Source organism: Pseudoliparis swirei, chromosome 22 (assembly GCF_029220125.1).
Source record: "Pseudoliparis swirei isolate HS2019 ecotype Mariana Trench chromosome 22, NWPU_hadal_v1, whole genome shotgun sequence".
Taxonomy (NCBI): domain Eukaryota; kingdom Metazoa; phylum Chordata; class Actinopteri; order Perciformes; family Liparidae; genus Pseudoliparis; species Pseudoliparis swirei.
This window is the reverse complement of record NC_079409.1, coordinates 6978917-6998956: the sequence shown is the minus strand read 5'-3', so window position 1 is coordinate 6998956 and position 20040 is coordinate 6978917. Positions and strand designations below refer to the sequence as shown.

The 20040-nt window shown below is 43.0% G+C and overlaps 1 protein-coding gene across 6 annotated transcripts in view; it reads right to left on the bottom strand.

Moving 5' to 3' along the window:
* myom3 (myomesin 3) overlaps nt 1-20040 on the bottom strand; it is a 54785-nt gene that overhangs the window by 8277 nt on the left and 26468 nt on the right. For all 6 annotated transcript variants that reach the window (XR_008835372.1, XR_008835373.1, XM_056443548.1 and 3 more), the window contains 14 exons: nt 19268-19467; nt 17003-17056; nt 15092-15219; nt 11074-11257; nt 9811-9985; nt 9543-9664; nt 8194-8384; nt 4791-4917; nt 2827-3008; nt 2472-2586; nt 1653-1809; nt 1160-1266; nt 782-826; nt 541-677 (listed from right to left, as the gene is read on the bottom strand). Coding sequence is in view for 4 of the 6 variants with exons in the window: in XM_056443548.1 (XP_056299523.1) it covers nt 541-677; nt 782-826; nt 1160-1266; nt 1653-1809; nt 2472-2586; nt 2827-3008; nt 4791-4917; nt 8194-8384; nt 9543-9664; nt 9811-9985; nt 11074-11257; nt 15092-15219; nt 17003-17056; nt 19268-19467 (1924 nt within the window). In the remaining 2 variants the exon portion in view is untranslated. The remainder of the gene's footprint in view (nt 1-540; nt 678-781; nt 827-1159; nt 1267-1652; nt 1810-2471; nt 2587-2826; nt 3009-4790; nt 4918-8193; nt 8385-9542; nt 9665-9810; nt 9986-11073; nt 11258-15091; nt 15220-17002; nt 17057-19267; nt 19468-20040) is intronic.

Sequence of the window (20040 nt, the reverse complement as noted above, 5' to 3'; positions counted from 1 at the left end):
GTAAACCTGAGGGTTATGGAGACGTTATTGTGTAATCTGTGACACAAATCTATGTTTTGTTTTCCTATTCTCCAATCTCTGTATTACCTTTAACATATCTTGGAGGGTTTGACCTCTTTGGGCCTCAAACCCTTGAACTGAAACCGTCTGACACGTTTCGAGGATCACGGATCTTCAGCGTATGATAGTTAGTCTCCCCAAACTCGCTTCCACCTCCCTGAACCCAACACTAAAATCATCGACCAAAATCCACACAGTGTGATGAGGGGTTGTTAAAAATGTCGTAGGGATTATAGATTTTTCTCACACTTTTTCCTCTTTGCAGAAATGATAGTTTGGCGAGTCCAGATGGGCTCCACATATTTCTCATTTAAAAATCCAAACCCTAAATTAAGCCCTCGGCCACGTGCTCGTCAAAGTCGATTAACAACTGGTCTCTAAAAAAGCCCAACACATGCCGGCTGAATCATTCCATCACATCTCCCTGAATAGGATCGACGGGTCGAGGTAATGGATGGATGCGCATCTCGAGGTTCTGACCGGCGTGCTGGTGATCTCTTGGTCATTGAAGACGAGACGGAGCTCAGCGGCGTCACTCAGACTCTCCGTCTGAAGCCAAAGACATACGTCGCCTTGCTCAGAAACCTCCACCTGCCAGTCCGACTTCAGGGCTATCACTGCAACAAAAACAACAATACCAACAAATCCTGTCGGCTCACCAGATTTACTGGTGAGAATAACTTTTTTCCAAAGTATGATTTATATTGTCTTTTGTACATACGTGGATTTCTGACTCGCCAGCTGAGCTCTTTGAGTCGTTCGAGGTCTGCAAAGAAGCACAACAGTAGCTGGAGGTCAATTCAACTTTGGACGGGACTTTCATAGCCCCATTGTCAAAGAACAATGGGTCACATGGCTCCATTCTCAAGCTGGAAGCTGCTTAAGAACATATGCTTCGTTGGACCGGTGACCTTGTGGAATAGGTCGTGAGGCGCATACTTATTCGCTCGAGAGAACCCTTCAAATTAAAAGTCCTGCTATTCGTGCCGTCGTCAGCTTCGTAAACCGATGTGGAGTTAATCGTTCTTGTCGTTGTGCCTGAGGCGAAGTTTTTCAAACCGGACGAGACAAGCTCCTCCACCTTCCGCTCTCGGCTCACCTTCAGCGGTGAAGTCGTAGCTGGACGACTGGTTCGGGTCGTCGCTCATCTCCACTGTGTAGAGACCCAGATCCTCCTCAGAGGGGTCTGTGAAGGTGAGCACCGACCTGAAGGAGACAACACAGACGGATCAGCACCTTCTTGTTCATCCGTCCACCCCGCAGCACCCGCGGGTGATGATGATGACGGGTGCGCTCCGTGTCCCGATGTCTTTCCGCTGGCTATTGTTTTACATGATGTCAACGAGGGGAACAGTGGGCCGGCTGACTTCCCCTTAAGCTAAGAGAAGAGATCATTAAAGGAGACTGGCCTTGAATGGCAATCCCAGTGAGAGAAAAGCTTTAAAACAATTTGCCTCTCTCTCTCTCTTTCTCTCTAAAATCCTGTTACATTATTATATTATCCATCCAAAGTCACAGGGTAAACAGCATTTCTCACACATTGAATAAGTCAGTTTAAGTATCGCCTCTCAATCTAAACAGCGCAGACGTACCCGTCCTTCTTGGCGTCCGCCCGGGCCCTGCTGCCATCGATGGGCTCCGTGTAGTTCTTGTTCCACAGACACTTGCTCTCGTCGTCCGGCTCATCGGCCTCGTAGCCCAGGAAGATGAAACCATCGTCGTCCACTCCGATCTCGACGTTCTTGGCACCTGAAGGCGGACGAGTCGGTTAGTGCAGCTGCAGGAGACGGTCAGCAATTAGAGCGTTAGAAAGGAGACGGCGAACACAAAGATACTTTTCATTAATTTGATTTATCCTCTACACATGCTGTGCTTTTTATTGTTCTTCATATTTGTATACAAATGTGTAATTTTTTAATATTTCTAATAGATTTTTAGCATTTTTCATCACTTAATTTCTTTCCCTGCAAATGCTTGAAAGTCACATGATATATAATCTAGTGCGTTCCAATGGGTTACAACATTTAGTTAAATTTTTTTTATGATGTCAGTGTCTTTTTGCAACATCACTGCCAGACTAAAGAGAACCGATGTTGACTTGAAAAGATGCATTTAGAGGAAGAATTCCAAACTTTGGGAAATCTGCTTTCTTGCAGAGAGCAAGATGAAACGACTAATATCTCTCTCAAGTCTCTCAAACCAAATAAGAGGGAACTAATCCATTGGTCATGTATATTCGTACATCCATGAAGGTCTCTCAAATCTTGACTCAATAAATAACTCTTACACAGACTGGAGTGCGTGGAGGATTTCCCTATTATCATATCTTAGGTCCAAAAACCTCCAACAAGCCTCGGAGCTGACTTAAAATACATGTAAAAATGTAAATGTCTGAAATCCTGCTGTCTGACCTGGTTGGGCCTCGGCTGTGACCGGCTCAGTGGGCAGGGAGGCCCAGCCCACTCCAGCCTCATTGACAGCCAACACACGGAGACGGTAGGTCTGACCCGCCTGAAGACCAGACACCTGGATGTCATAAAAAAAAAACTCATGAAATATTTAAAGCTTATTGTCATGCTGTATCATGACTATTTAAACATGTGGAGCCACAGAAACACAGGAGGAATGGAATGTGTTGGAGTAAACATAATGTAATGATAGTTATTATATAGTCTCAAACTACAAAACAGCAATGGTTTCCCCCATCAGATAATGGATGAATCCCAAAGATACATCTGTGTGATATTAAACTACAGCTCCAGTCACCTTGTGATGTGTGTCACAGATCGGCTTTTCATTCAAAGCAGTCCAGTTGTCCGATTGGTCCCCCTGGCTGATTTCCAGGAAATAGCCAGTGACAGGGCTCCGCCCCTCGTACAGAGGAGCCGCCCACAGCAGCACCAGGGAGCCGTCCCTCACCTCCCTGAACTGCACATCATAGGGACAACCTGAGGGAGGGGAGACATGCTGTATACCAGGGCCCATGCTTCCACAAATAAATTTAAAAAACAAGGAAATATATTCCCTCGCTTGCCGTATAAGATGCAACCAAACACTTCCTGGAAAGTCAGAACAAAACAAATCAGAAACTTGAGTAAAGTTTAAAAAAAAGTACAGTGACACTGACTCCATGCTGGCACTTGGAAGTTAATTTGCTTAATGATTTCACTTTTAAATTATTAACGGCACAGAAGAAAGCCCATTTGCCAAGATTAATGAGCTGTGCTTTAGAAGTGGCATGTGTGAGAGAGCCTCCTTCCATTTTCAATATTAATGTCTGCACAAGAAGCTTATAGAGCGAGCCATAACTGCTGAACCACCGGAGTGACTTTGAGTGTGTGTGTGCGTGTGTGTGCACATACAGTATGTGTGTTTGTAATATTAATGCAATGGGCGTGCGTTCCCCTTTTAAAGTCCTATCTATGCGCCGCCCTAACAATTTTATTGTTTCAGATTAGAATCTAATGATTTTTTTCTGTCCACAGTCCAAATACGAGAAGAGAGGAGTTGATACTTCCTTCAGATTTTTTTTGCTGCCGGAAGGTTTTTCATGTGATTTATATTTTAAATATAGTTAACATGCCCCAGTAAAGACACACAAATACAACATCTATCAAAACGAAGCCCAGAAACAGAGTTTCTTGTTGCAAATGTTCAAATTCATATTTCATATTAAGGAAACTATTTTATTATTGTTACTGCATTCACAATACTGCAGAGGATACAATTACCACCACTATCTCAAGCGCTAGCTCAATAGAAGTGTAACTGTAAATTAAAATAAGACACGTATGCTATTCATAAAAAGTAACAAAAAGTATAAATATCCGTCTTTGCTTGCCACTTATTCAGAGCAGCTGATGGAGGAGTCAGGGTCTTGCTCAAAGGCACTGAGGCAGCGCAGACATGCAACACTAAAGGACAAGCCTTACATATGCAGCACATCATTTCCAATTTCTACCTGCACATTAGTAGTGGAATAGTGCAAATGGCCCATTAAAAATAAAAAAAATCTATTTTGTTGTGACTTTTTAAATGGTGTGATTAAATGAAGGGAACATGGGGCGAGTGGTAATGGCGCCTCCAGTTGATGGATGGTCTTTGTATCTATCTAATCTCCCTTCCCAGCCGGGGTCAATACACTTTCAGTTTTGCGAACTAACGGCCTCTGGAAGAAACTGCTGGTCAGGAAGTTAATGGTTGAGGCTCAAATACTGACTGCGGGGAAAAAATTGGATCATTTAAAAGAAAAAGAAAAAAAGATTAATGTCATACATCTCACATTCATCTTCAGGGAGAAAAGTTTTCTCTCTGCTCATTTCGTTTTTGAACATGTCGAAGCAAGAGTTGGAAGCTAATCCCGCACACACACACACACACACAAGTGTGCTGTGGAAACCTGAAACCCTTCAGGGCATCCGCACTGAGAATGCAGCTGTTAGAGGAGAACGTCTTCAAGTTTTAAAAAGGCAAAAGAATATTTGCATGTTCAGAGATTCTAGACTTCTCAGTGAGGCAGGGTAAATTGCCGTTTCCCAACATGGACATTTGTAACCTTAAAAGATATAGAAATTATTCAAAGAAGACTATTTCATGTGAGGAGGAGATATTTAAATAATCCGACAAAGGTTTTCACTTGTCACAAGGAACCTGTCACACACTCCTCTCAGGACTCTCAGGAGTTCCACCCTGTGGTCCGATCTGAAGGCGAGGTGACATCTTGTCCTCACCTGGCTCTGGCATGGTCCACTTCTCACACAGGAACGCTTCACTGGCCTCAGAGGGCTTCCCCACGCCGGCCATGTTGGCAGCAAACACACGGAATTGGTAGAAGTTTCCACCCGTCAGGTTGCAAACCTGTGGATTGACATCAGGCACAGAACAACTGACATTCACCGTGAATGGTGGGAGTATCCTTCAGTCCAGCTTACTTTTTATAATGTTGAAATAATGACACTAATGGTTTGAAAAGAAACCCCAGACATACTGTATGTAACATCTCTCAGCTCAATTACGCCAAAGACATTTAGTTGACTGCTACTTTTCTTTCTCTGACGTCTGTAATTAGAAGATTTAAAAGTATTCAGATGGAAACCAGAAAAAGAAACTGAAATACACTGGTGCACTTCATTTTTTAAATTACATTTTGTATGTTTTTAAGTTTGTTCACTGAAAAGCCTTGAAGAGAAGACACCATTAAGAATCTATTTTAATGAATCGTATTTCTCCGGGAGAATACAGTGCTCATTTTATCAGAGATTTGTGGATTTTGTTGTCCACAATAGACAACTTCCTCAAATTGATAAAATTCTTTGCTTGTTGTGGCATTGTTTAAAAAATATATATGTTTGCATAAAAGCTTCAATCCAACATATAAATAAAATTGTCTCACACTTTCTTCCTGGAGGAAAACCGAAGGACCAAAGGTTACACGGAACAGTTACACCCCTCCAGACTCAAGCAGGCATTTGACAAGGTCTTAGCTCTGCTGCTGCCGCCGCATTATTTTTTTGCAGAGCCCGCGGTGCACTCTGGCTTTGGGAGGAGAAGGGATTCAGTCTTATTGATCAGCTCATCGATCTTCTTATTCACAGCCACTTTAAGGCCCTTATCGCCTCGGTGAATGGTTGAGAACTTGCCGCTGCTCCCGGCAACTAATTGACACAACCAGGGGGAACTCTTTTCACAGCAATGGCAATCGCTACCTAACAAAAGACCCCCACCCCCCCTCTCCCCTCACCACTACCTATATATACCAGTCCCTTCTCTAACCACATTTAGATAGAACGACAACCCCCTCATCAGATGGATATACAGTTCACCTCGAGGAATGCAGAGGTGAACCAGTCTGCCAAAATGAGTGGAGGAGAGCAGAGCTTTCATCCACTAGATGGCGAACAGTCTCCACTTGAGTCCTTCGGCAGATATATTGTGTTCATCTTCCAGTGGGAAATCGGACTATTTTTGTTCTCAGGGAAACATCAGCAGGTCCGGCTGTTGGGAGACTGAAACCATGAGCGCTGCTTCATCCTGACAAACTCCCTCACCATGAACCTGAACCTCATTTATATTTGCTTTTAGCAGCGATTGGAAGTAACTAGGTACATTTCTGGTTTAACTGTTCTCAACTGTACTTGCATATGTCTATTCAATGCTTCTTCATGCAGGTTTTACAAAAATATTCTTTTATAAAACATATAAGCTTAGCCACTGAGACGGTGGTTCCCAACATGTTTGGCTTTTATTTGGGCAACTCGTCATGTTTCAGTTGTTGAAAGTTCCAAAGATTTACATTCTATTTCTCTTACAAACTTAAATTATGACTCGGTTACTAAAGATAATCCACAGTCCCTTGTTGTGAGCAGTTATAATAGACGTCTCTTTAGCCGATACCTCCCAAACTAGACAACGAACACCAAAACAGCCTCGATTGATAAACAGCACGATGGGAATGAGGAAGAATATTATATTTTATTATTATATCTTTTAGGTTAACTGTCCAAGTTCATTCTGCTGATAATACTTCTGTATTTTCCACAGGAGGTTTTAAAATGAAGAACTTTCGCTTGCAATTCGGTATTTTTACCGTGTTTTGTTGATATTTGACTTAAATAAGTGATCGGTGTACTACTGGATGGTTAGTGGTGGAATCTAAATCCAAGGAGAGAGAAATACAATCTTTAATTTGGTGACATCCTGACATCTAGTTTGCGGAAGTCATTTTCATTTTATGAGGACCTTCAACCTGAAATAGAATCAACATCTAAATTATGATCTAAATTGCAACTGGGAGGTCAGCAGCCGGATTTAAATAACATAAATCAGCTAAAGTGGGACGTGGAGACAGCACATTGCTCTTTTGCCAGAGGGTTCCCTCCGGGTTCTCCAATCCTCGAAGACTCTGCAGCTAATCTAATTGGCGTTGTCTTTCCCACGAGTTAAAAACAACGACTCGCATACAACACATTTGAACAATGTCTAATTACGGAGAGCACCTGTAATCTCCCGGAGACGGGTTCAAGATTTAACTTTTCTCCAGGTCTCCATGGACACTGCTTGTTGCCTGGTGACACAGCCAACGTGGATGAGGGAGCTTTAGCCAGTATTTCCATTACGTTGATGCCACTGCTAAATGGAGAGGTAACGTGTATGTGTGTGATTATAATAAAAGGAAGCTCTTCTCGGAAATAGTGTCAAGAGATATCGCTCGATCGTCGGATTTCTAATGATTGTTTCTCCTTCATCAAACGCTGAAAAGGTAATCATCTGTTGACGTGCTCTCAGTGAACAGAAAAGACTGTCGTGCATTGTGGACACTGCAAGTTCCCATGAGCATTATGTAAAACAGCTTCAGAGAATGCTTCATGCATGTGATGTGAAAGGAGGAAAGTTATATACACTCAGAGACAAGAGTCTCCAAGGTCTGAGACTGTTCTTAGCACGCTGTGAGCTAAATGTGAGAGTCGGCGTGCTTACACGCTCACAATGGCAGTGAGAACATGCTAATGTTTAGCAGGTGTACTCCTTTTAATGTTCTCAATCTTAGATTAGCATGTTAGCATGCTAAATTGCTTTTTAGAAGAAGAAAAAAGGTACAGCTGAGGATGATGGAAATGTCATTAGCTTTGCAGGTATTTGATCATAAACCAAATGATATACTGCAACAATTGTATTCATTCTCTATTTGAATTCATCTTTTTTTAATTCGGCAAGGATATTCCCATTTCATTTTTAATCTCTTCTTCAAGGGGGTCCAGGACAAGATGGCATATACAAAAGATTCACGACAAAAACACATAAATCACAGACAACAAACAATAACAGATTAAAAAAATGTCTCTCGCTCCTTCTGCCACTAGTCATATTTGGCATCAGTAAAGAACATAAAAAAGAAAGTCTGTGGAATATGGCCTGGTACAGAAATGTGTAACAATGTCTCATGGTCTTTTAGGGAAGACAACGATATTTGTAAAAGCTCAAGTAATGTAGCGCTAGAGGAGAAGTGAGTGGATCATAAAAATCAGTATAGGATCATGGCTCAGGGCACCACGCATGTTTGGACAAAAGTTCATCCATCCAACGATTGTTGAGATTCAGTCTGGAGCGACGAGTGGACTGACTGGCAGGACTGACCTTGAACTTCCTCTCTTTGGCCGGCTTGACGTTGACCTCCCTCCACGCGGTCGTGCCCTGGTCCATCTGGTCCAGGTAGTATCCACGCACGGGGTCCCCCCCCCCGTGACGGGCGGGGGCCCTCCAGCCCAACACCATCTCCGAACCGGTGCACAGCAGCAGGGCGATGGCGGAGGGAGCAGAGGGAACGGCTGCAGCGAGCAGAGGGGATTAAAAAACAGAAATGAAGCGTGATACGTGACAGGAGGGAGAATCTCAGAAGGCACCTCTCCTTGTTAAATGGACCGAGAAATGCCAATAACTCCCAGGCCGACTGCGAATTCAGAACTAAAGGCCCAATATTGAGCGTTTCTGTATGAGGAGGAAAGAAATATTCATCTCATATCCTCTGTTTGATAAAATTGTATTCCTTCCAAAGATTTGGACGGCAGCCATTCATCCTGAGGTAATGGCTGAGTGGCAGAGTAGATGCGAGGATATGCCGGCGGTGAGTGAGTGGAAAGCAGAATGAGTCATCGTTGCACTTTACTGCGGGATGCAGAGAGCACTATATCTGGGACTTCAACACAGGAAGTAGAAAGCTCTTCAACAGGTACATCTCCACCGCCAGAAGAATAAATCATCTCGAATTTAGAAGTTGCTTGACCGTTATTAGATTCACCAGCGGGATACCAATTTTGCAATACGCTTTAAAAGCCAACCACAATCACAGGGAGCAGGACATGTGGATGGAGCACAATGTCAGTGGGGTATGAATATGATAGTAGTGGCATTGAAGAGTGTTGTTTGACATTATATGATGTGTGAGTTGAATAAAAGATTGGAAAAAAACATGTCTGAACTCAAAAGCGACAATGAAAACAGGAACATGCAAACATAGTTATATTACGTACACACGTTTTAAACTTTGGACAACAGGTGCATGCAGAGCTCCCGAGGCTGTGAAAGAAAACTACAACGCATGAATAAGTCCGGAAGCTCTTGTGAATAAACTTTAGGATGGAGTCAATAATCTGATCGTTTCGAAGTAGGCCGAGGCGTTTAGTGTGCAAAAGTAAAATAATGTGATCTCACGTTTTTTTCCTAAAGTTTAACCTTTCAGTTACACAGGAAATGTCTCTAAGGTGAAATAAAACACATAACGGCCGTGTTACTGTTGGGTCTAAGAATAACACATCAGCTCAAAACCTTTAACACAAATACATTTAGATACATTTTAATCTTACCCGCTGTAAAAAGAAACGATGCAAGAGTTGCGTTCTAAGTAAACGTGTTAGTAAAGACTCAGAATGTCCTTGAGTTCTGTCCTGAAGGACATTTCGTCTCCATTATTTCGCGAGTGCACTTACAAATGGCCGCTTTGACGCGGATGGGGGGAGACTCATCCGAGTAGCCGCTGTTTCCCGCTCGGCTCACCGACTTCACCATGAACACGTATTCCTTTCGGTTCTTGAGGCCATGAACTGTAAATCTGAGAAGATGAGACAAGGTTCAGGCGGGTTGGATGCATCCAGACTGGTTTATTTAGATTTAAACTATTCTTCATTCCTCTTCCAAGACAGAAAGATGACGAGAAAACATTCGGAGACAATGTTTTAACTCATCTGTCCCTGCTACCTGGTTTTGGGAACAGGCTTGTTGTTGACAGTCTTCCAGTCTTGTTCGCCGCTCTCGCTGCAGTACAGGTAGTAACCCAGGACGTCGTCCTTCGCTTCGGGCTCCTGCCACTGGAGCAGCACCGAGGTGTCCGTGTCTCTGACGGCCAGGACGGAGTGAGGCGGAGTTGGCACCGCTGATGGGTCCCACACACATAAATCATCACGTGGAAGTTCAATACAAGACAATTCAATCAACAGAACACACAGAACGCGTTCTCCAGAGATGTACAGATATGTAACCTGTGTGGAGGGTTATTACCTCAAGTGCTGCACTTAAGTACAACTTCGAGGTACTTGAAATGAAGTGTTTTCATTTTTATGATACCTTTTACTATTTTAAATTAGTTTTACGGATGAATATAGCTCCTTAACCAATCGATTTGACAACTAGCTTTCAGCTACTTTGCATATTTTTTTATAGAATATGATCAACAAACCGAATATGAGAGATAAATCATGTCGTCAGTAATATAATATAATATACACTTTTATTAATCCCCAAGGGGAAATTAGTTCTCTGCATTTAACCCATCCTTAGTTATTAAGGAGCAGTGGGCTGCAGTGATGCGCCCGGGAAGCAACTGGGGGTTCAGTGCCTTGCTCAAGGACACTTCGACTTGCAACTAATGGGGAGAGCGGGGATCGAACCCACAAACTTGCGGTTGCAGGACGGCCCTCTTACCCCGCTGAGCTACAGCCGCCCCAAGTATAGAGAATAGTTAAAATAAGCACCAATTACGCAGCTATAACATTAGATTGCTGCTCATACATTAATAAATACATCATTATGATCTAGTTTATAATAATGTAACACTCTAAAAGGGGCAATGCTGTATCATGAGTCAATTTACTTGAATAGGCAGGTATTATTTACGCTGCAGTGCAATATTACGACTTCTTCTAACTTAAGTATGGGATCTGAGAACTTCTTCCAGCTTCCATTTAGTTGCAGACTAAGAAACACACCTTATCACAAAAAAAAATCACGATTATGATTATAATCAAACAAGAAGTATAACTGTGCAACTTGTGATCCTGACGCAGTGTGCAGCTTCACAAGTGGGCAGATGGTCTCACAGGAGGTAATAATACAACCACGGAAAATATAGGTGAACGTTACGATGATCTACACAGTATGTTCACACCACGACAAAACCCAATTGACCGTCACAACCGGCAGAGCAATTGATGCTTACAATATCGGACATAGCACATTTCTCACCTTGTGGCTTCCCCAAGGAGACCGGGGCGCTGGGCTCAGAGGGGTCACTGACGCCGTACTTATTGATGGAGCGCACTCGGAAGCAGTACTGCTCGCCCTTGGCCAGGTCAAACACTGGGAACCTGGGAGAGTTTACCTCCATGTCCAGACTGGCCAGCTCCCAGCTGCTCTTCCCTGCCAGGGACTGATCCCCACGCCCCCAAAAAAACAAACAAAAACAACTTCAAAGCACCGTCTACATCGGACTCAAGGACATGTTCATTATTCAGTCTCCTTCAGACTTCCTGGGGGATTCAACCTGCTTTGAATGAAGACAAAATTAAGAATTAATTCAGATTTTGTATAATCTTTACTGTGTGGTTTGCAAATATCGGGATTCAGAGCATTAATATATCAGCAAACAACTATTTGCAAAGTAAAGATATAGAGTAGTAATATCTACCTGAGCATATGAAGTCGCTGTCCCTCTGTGTGTGTTATCTGAGCCTCTCATTGCTTTTTTGACATCGCGGCACGGGCCACACATGCTTTTAGTGCATGTTCGTGCTTATGAGCATGCTAACTTTAGCACGTTAACTTTAGCATGTTCACTTTAGCATGCTAACTTGATCATGCTAACATTATCATGCTAACATAAGCATGCTAGTCTCTCTGCACTGCTCTCATACGGACGTACACGTTGATAATGTCGCAGTGGAAGCGTAGAGCCCACCCTTCGGTTCCCCTTCAGATGAATACTGTTAGCTGGGTCTGCATGTTTGCCCTAGTGTGCCCTAGTGTGTCCTAGTGTGCCCTAGTTTGTCCTAGTGTGCCCTAGTTTGCCCTAGTGTGTCCTAGTGTGCCCTAGTGTGTCCTAGTGTGCCCTAGTGTGTCCTAGTGTGCCCTAGTTTGCCCTAGTGTGCCCTAGTGTGCCCTAGTTTGCCCTAGTGTGCCCTAGTTTGTCCTAGTGTTCCCTAGTGTGTCCTAGTGTGCCCTAGTGTGCCCTAGTATGCCCTAGTTTGTCCTAGTGTTCCCTAGTGTGCCCTAGTTTGCTCTAGTGTGCCCTAGTGTGCTCTAGTGTGCCTTAGTTTACCCTAGTGTGCCCTAGTGTGCCCTAGTATGCCCTAGTTTGCCCTAGTATGCCCTAGTTTGTCCTAGTGTTCCCTAGTGTGCCCTAGTTTGCCCTAGTATGCCCTAGTTTGCCCTAGTGTGCCCTAGTTTGCCCTAGTTTGTCCTAGTGTTCCCTAGTTTGCTCTAGTGTGCCCTAGTATGCCCTAGTTTGCCCTAGTGTGCCCTAGTGTGCCCTAGTATGCTCTAGTGTGCCCTAGTGTGCCCTAGTTTGCCCTAGTATGCTCTAGTGTGCCCTAGTGTGCCCTAGTGTGCTCTAGTTTGCCCTAGTGTTCCCTAGTGTGCCCTAGTGTGCCATAGTGTACCCTAGTGTGCCCTAGTTTGCCCTAGTGTGCCCTAGTATGCCCTAGTGTTCCCTAGTGTGCCCTAGTGTTCCCTAGTGTGCCCTAGTTTGTCCTAGTGTGCCCTAGTAATGCCCTAGTTTGCCCTAGTTTGTCCTAGTGTGCCCTAGTTTGCCCTGTTAGCTGTTTGCACCATTCGGCGGTTCAGCCGACATCATGTTTGAGAGCCATTTAGAGGCGATGGAAACACTTGCCCCTTAAAATGGTGATTATTTAATTTTTGCAGCAAACCACTAAACCTGCAGAAAAGAGCAAAAATAAATAAATCACAGCAGTCTGGTGTGTTTCAGAAAGGCAAATCAAAGTGCAGATGATCTTACAAGATGTAAACAAATCCCAAGATGGAGTCAAAAAGACCGATGGACATGCAAGTAACTTGTGGAGAACAACTGGCTTATACTGACATCTTTCTTCATCTTTATCAATTAATCGTTTCAGCTAATGGTGCTAAATGACATTAACCTTCTCTATTTCATAGTCTGAGTTTTCTTTCCGGTTATCCTCCTCAGAGGATACCAGTATTTGCTTCTCTAGCTCCATGTTTGAAGAAGAAAGGTTATATTCAGGAGATCAGGGATTATAAAGTGCTTGCTCAAGGGTGAAGGGGATATTTAAATGTTCACCTCATTACATAAGCAGAAGTGAAGCAGCAGACTTTAGTAATTTCAGGGGCCTTTGAAAGATTTGACAGTTTTATTATCACGGCAATTTACAAAAGTCCAATAAAAAAATCTATTTCCTGTGGCAGTTTTCCGATTATTGGAGCTGTAGAAGCTGTTGGGTGTGTGGGTTGATATAGGAGAGCTGAAGCCCTATATTGTTATAATGAACTGGTCGGAGCCTTTGATATGAGGAAGAAAATGTTTGTTATATTAGCATCCTTTGAACACTGAATTCTTTTTAAACTCACTATTTAAGCCGCTTAAGCTTTTATAGCCATGCATCATCAAGATTTAAACAGTGCTGCTTACGGTAACACTAGAATATCCTTTTTCCAACTTATTTGAAACCAAACCCTGAGATCACAGATCCAGGTAGTTTAAAATCACCATTAGAAAGTCTGCAAGAATGAAAAATAAACCAAATGGCAAAGTGCAAGAAGCAAAACTGCAACACCAAGCTCTGCTCACTTTTAATGAGTCCACAAATTCCCACTTAAACTGACACAGTGGTATAGAAGTGTGCATGTTTCCTCCTCATGTCTCTTTAATTAGTGCTGTGGTCAGGAGCCTGCTGTTAATTTGGCTCACACTCCAGCAATGGACTGCCTAAACCCAGCAAGCCAATGGAGGAACTGATGATGCAAGAAAATGTATCCCTGTGCTCAGTGGATGCATCCTCAAGGGGGCTAAAGTTTGAATACATGCATACTTCTTGTGTGGATCTAGTGTGTACGAGATAGCATGCCTGTATTTGCTCGCTTGAAAACCTCTTTGTAGGTGTGTTTGTGCTTTTTCTTGTTTACGATTCCCAGAAAAATGCGACACACAGAACCTTCAAGGGGCTCCTGGTGGCAAATAGCCAGCAAACTGGTGCCTATTTAGTTTCATTCTGCATATATGGAGCAACACATTCATTATTTAAAGTCATGTGTCTGGGAACCTGGACCAAATAAGTCCAATATTTACTCTCCACCAACCCATTTAACATTTTACGAGTTAAATGTTCCATAATGCTCATAGCTAGTCGCTCACTGTGTCTGTCTTTTGTTTAAGATTGGGCAGGTAGGTAACAGCTGTCTGCTGTTGCTGCTGGAAAAGATGATGATGGAGCAGTGAGACTAGATTCATATAAAGTTGCGGTAAAAGACCGATACAGGATATCTGATGCTTCCTGCCCGGTGGGTCGGCATCCTGTTATATATTACGTTGATTTCCCATCTTCAAGGCCGCCATTGGTCTCTGTTTCTTGAAATATGTTATGAAGATGAACTCGCTGAGACCCGGAACGTGCTTGAGAGGGATAACCAAGTAGTCAGCTTTTTTATTTTACTTTGAAGTAATGCATTTGTTTTTAAAACTATCTCTGAAGGTGATGTCTTTCATTCAAAAATGACTTCAGTGGATTTAAGAAGTTTGACATTTTGAGGCTTTGTCAGACATGAAGAGAAAATAAAGAAACTTCTTTGAAAAACAATCACATGTCTTCAGTCAACACTCCAGACCAGTGCTTTTCATCATCCCTTTCTCCAGATATGAGATATATATATATATATATATATATTGCTTCACAGATTGGCCTGACACTTAAAACATATATATTTAAATGTATAAATATATATATTTATATAAGTTCTCCTTGACAACACAGCTCAAAGATAGCAACCTACTCTCAATATGTCAGATGTCTTTGCTTCCTGGAATTTACCAGCTTTCAAAAACCTCCATGCTCTCCCAAACTTCATAAAACTAAAATATTACTTCTTCTGTCAGAAAAAAAGGATGACCTACAGTATCTTCAGCCGGTTTTCTGCAAGTTGTCTTTTAGGAAGACCAAGGTTTTGTTTAAGTGTGTATGTGTGTGTGTGTGTGTGTGTGTGTGTGTGTGTGTGTGTGTGGGTGTAGACAGACCCGCTCCACGTAGAAGGTGAGCGGCTCCCTGCCTCTGGGCTCAGGCTCGGTCCAGCTCAGCACCACGTAGGTTTCGCTCACCTCAGAGACGTGGACATTGGTGGAAGGGAAAGGAGCTTTGACCTGACCTGTAGAGTAAAGAGGAGGAAGAGGAGCAGGAGGAGGAGGAGGAGGACAAGGGAAAGTTAGAACAAGGTCAGTGAGAATGTGAAGTCCAAAAAGTGCTGTCAGGTTTATTTTTTAATACTCTTTTTAATCAAAATATTAGCATCGCAGGCCCACGACGGGTGGATTTTACTTTACTGCCCCACATTTCACCTCCATTTATAATATATATTGGTATATTAATACGCATATTAGATAAAATACAGTCAAATGGCCCGAGACAGCACTTTTTCAAAAACTCTCCACAATATTTAAGAAAGCGTTTCAGATCTAGCGTCTTGCGTTTTTGTGCCCCCCTGTCTCTTTGTTAGTCTTGGTTTGTGACTCTCGAAGAGTTACAGAGCTGCGATCTGGGTCAGAGAGGAAATGAAAGACGCTGATCTGGGAGAAGCATAGAGTGTATAAGAATGGGTAGAAGTAGCAAGCATGTGTGTGTGTGCATGTGTGTGTGTGTGTGTAGTATTTTCCTCTGTAGCTCTGCAGTCAGCACATTGCATTTGAAACCAAACCATGACGATGAGGTTAAAATGCTGATGTGTTATTTTGAGGTGGAGGTGGATGTCCACATCCATGTTGGGTGGACAATGTAGGACTCATAGCTCTTTTTTTTAAATTGTAGGACACAGCATCACAATGATCTTAAACATGCAGCAAATGAAATAGATATAAAGAGATATTTAGGGAGAAATGGACCTTGACAGGTACAGGATCGTACAGATAGCTGCCTGAGGACCTGGAGTGTAACCTGAAATAACACCAACAAGTTTTTGAAACATTCAAGAGGTAATTGTAAAACCAATAAATATTGGAATATTGTTTTTAAATAATGTTTCTTTTTGACCCCTTAAATTTGTATTTCGTATTTTACACACTATCTTATTGAAAGGAATAGTAGGAAGCTGAAGCGAGAACACGATTACCTTATCTTTGCACGAATAAATAGTGACAGCAAATAACTCCCTGTAAAAACTTGTCATTAGGAGAGTTCCCATCCTGATTTTACAAGATAAACAAAAGATAAGGTTTTCACTTTAGTAATTGTAGCGAGCAAAAGTTTCCTGACCATTAAACAGTTTAGGAAATCAATGGATTTGTGGCACACTTTTTAAATAAAATACTTTTAAATCTTTGGGCTTGGGGAAAGGTCAACAGGCTCAAGTGACGTCACGAGTCATTGGCCTTAAAATGAGCTTGAATGTAACTTTCTCTCTCCGTCATCTGATTACTTTGACAAGCGCTGCACTAAAACACACTTCTCTTTCTTCCACACACTTTCTGACAAACTACTTTCTGCTCCATTAAAAAAACAGGGTGAAAATTAAAACAGATATGAATGCACTGTCCTTGCTATATTTATTTTTTGGTTGCATCGTCGAAAAACATCTTCCTCCTCCTCTTCCTCCTCTCCCTTTATCTCTGTCTTTGAGTTGCATTGCCAAGGTTAGCAGCCTTCTTCACAGGCATTCACTCTACCTCTGGCCCATTATGTGCATTTAGCAGGACTCCACCAAGGACGGTTCATTATTTTCACTTCTGCAAATGGAGCAAATGCTCAATGGCTCAGCCATACAATTACTGCAGCTCTTTGTTAAATATAATGTGAAGATGCATTAAGCCACGAGCCCGAGGCAGCCTAAGTGCGAGGAGGCGGAGCCCTGTGCGCCAGGAAAACATCGATGTTATTTTCAAACGTGATCTTTTAATGACTAAATTATACACGGTGAAATAGAAATGCGTCATTCTCACCTTCGAGTTCATCTTTGGTCACGGTGACCGTCCTCCCTTTGTCTACTTTGACCACTGAGAAACAGGGGGGAGATGGAGAGGGAGATACGAGAGCTCGTGATAACACTATTAGCGTTAATGTTAGAGGAGCAGTCACCGGTGAGAGAGCCAGAGACAGACACAGAGAGATTAAAGGGAGCGACATGGAAGGATGGACAGCCGGCTGGAGGCAAGTCAACCTTCTGTCTGTCCTTCATCTGTGGTTAATGATCCACAGCATCGGACCAGAGCCCATCTGTCCTACCTCAAACACACACACACACACACACAAACACACTCAGTGATCCACACGACGTCTCTCTCGACCATCCCTCCAGTGTCTGCCGTATTCAACACGACCTTAAAACTCAAAAGTGCCCTTTTAAGAAACAAAGTGTTTCGGTGGAGGACGCCACGAGAAAGAAAAAAAAGCTGTGACATCTGCACAAAGCTTCCAGCGTTATGAAATGAGAATCCACATCTGCACACATCTGTTTTCCCTGGTGGTGCTGGAAGTGTTGCAGGTGCAAACACAGCGACTGAGGCAGACGAGGTGATTTTAACAGCGGGATGGAGCGGTGAACACATCGGTGACGCTCGTTGTCGTAGGAGATGCAAACGGGTGACACATTTGAGTGTGAACATAATTTGAATTGTGTGCGGTGACCCTCACAGTTGCAGATCTCCCCTCTACTTATGGAAGATGTCAAAGCGACGTGTTAGACAGAACCACCAGCATCATCAAAAGACAAATGCACGAATGAGTTCATCCCTCCTATAGATTTATTTGGACTTGCGTACGCCAAGGAAGACCTTGAAGAAGCGGATGTCTAGTTCGTGAAGCCATTTTTGCTTTTTGCAAACCAAGTGACTGTATTTGGACTGCGTAGGAGTGAAGCAGTGGTAGCGACACCGTACATGGTTTATGATGTGGCTCGATAGCGAACTTTCAATCACAAGGTAGCCACGCCCTTAAGTGTGCCGTGCTTAATCGTCTATTTTACTCAAAATGGCAACATCATTTAGAAAATGAATATCTGTAACAGTTTAGCTCCACGCCTTCCTTTGTGTAATAGTTGTTTTCATCCTGTCACACCATCTCGTCAATCCAACTCCCCTCACCTGCCTCTGATCACCTCGTTAGTCCCTCATTCCCTTCACCTGGTCCTCACGCCCTTCTCACCTGCAGCCCATCCCCTCATTAGTCCCTCACTATTTAGCTCCCTCACTTCCACTTGTCCTCTGCCAGATTGTCTTGTGTTTTTGTGCCAAGTTCTCCAGTGTTATTAGAGTAAATTCCTGACCTGCCCCGCCCCTTTTTGGTCTTGTTTGCTTCTTCGACTGATCTCCCGGATTTGACCCAGCCTGTTTCCAACCAAAGACAGTATTCTTTGTTACTCCTGTCTGAGTCGTGCTTTTGGGTCCACTCTAATAGCGGCGTGACAATATCATGCTGCATTGAAGGATACTTGAAACAAGCAATTAAGACCATAAACTCATGTTTGCAACTTTTCCTCCGGGAACCAATCAAGTGAGAACAAGTGTAATGTTCTCATATACAACCATACAACATACGAGCGGACTCCTTTTTCCAACTTGATGGCTATTAGAGATAATGCAAGTTAGCACTTCCTCATTGGCTTCACTTTTCAGAACTTGAGGTTGCCGCCTGGTCCAGAACCAGGACAACATTAAGTAATTTGGACAGAGAAGTACTGATTGGACAGTTTGGGTTGATTGCATTATGCATCGCTAGCTGAGGTGATCAGGTGATCAGAATTTTGGGATTAACAGCTGCGCCATGCATTTAGTTATCCTCTGAAACAAGCTCATGAATAAATAATTGCGTGCTCGCATTCATAATATAAACTGCATCTTGTGATGTAACATAACAGGGGGCTCAGTTGTGTGACAGTTACTCATTTCACTCCTTTTTTAAATAAAGGATCTGGTACACGGCGTGGGACTCCAGCTCAGCACGCCTCTGTTTTTTTTCTGATTGAAAAGCCCACGTGGTTGCTCGATGATAAAGCCTTGAGAGCTCAAGACCAGCATACTGATTCATTAAGGATTCATCTCATTCATTTATGGTCAAGTCACATACCTGCAATCAATCTTGGGGTTGTTCTGTTTTTGCTTTTCTCACCACTAATTCACTTTGTCTGAACCAAACGGATCATGTTGTTTTTTTTCCTTAACATTTGTCATCAATTTGTGTTCATCTGTGAAGAGTGTGTGATGTGGTACCTTTGGTCCTGGTGTGTCCCAGGGGGTCTGCAGTGAGGACGGGCTCGGTAGCCTTGGAGGGGCGCCCTGCTCCCGCCTGGTTAACAGCACGAACTCTGAATTGGTACAGAGTTCCTTCCTGGAGCCCAAACACCGGGTAGTAGCACATTTTCTGAATATGCACATTGCAGCGCACCCACTGACCCTCACAGACGGCATATCTTTGAGAGAGAGAGAGAGAGAGCTATTTAAATAAGAGGTAAACAAAGAACAAAACACATAACAGTATGTTCAGTATGCAGGGTGTCACATTATGCAAACAGTTTTAAAGCACAACACATCTATGTCAGTGTGTATCCCACCAAGACTCCCAATTGTGACCAGACGGCGACATTGAAAAATAAGGGGCCTCCAAACGCAGCGAAAAACGGCCTTTTTAAGAAGAACGCAAGATCATATTATACAACATCCATAACAAATTGTTGCAACTTGAAAAAAAAAGACAGGAAAGAGTGCAGTTTTCTAACGATAAGGAGGTTGCTAGGGAACTGAGTGTCTTGCGTTGTCCTCTCCTCACCCAAAAACATTCAAAAGTCTTCTGCACAAAATAAAGAGTGTATGCAAGAACACACACATATACATACTTGACTTCCATTTCCAGCAAAGATACACACACACAATTGAACAGGTTTACACTCACACACAAACACACAGAATGATGCAGAAAAATATACAGGCCACTCCTGATTGATTGGTGTTAGTGATAAGTGCAGCACCTGTTCTCCTGTGGGAGT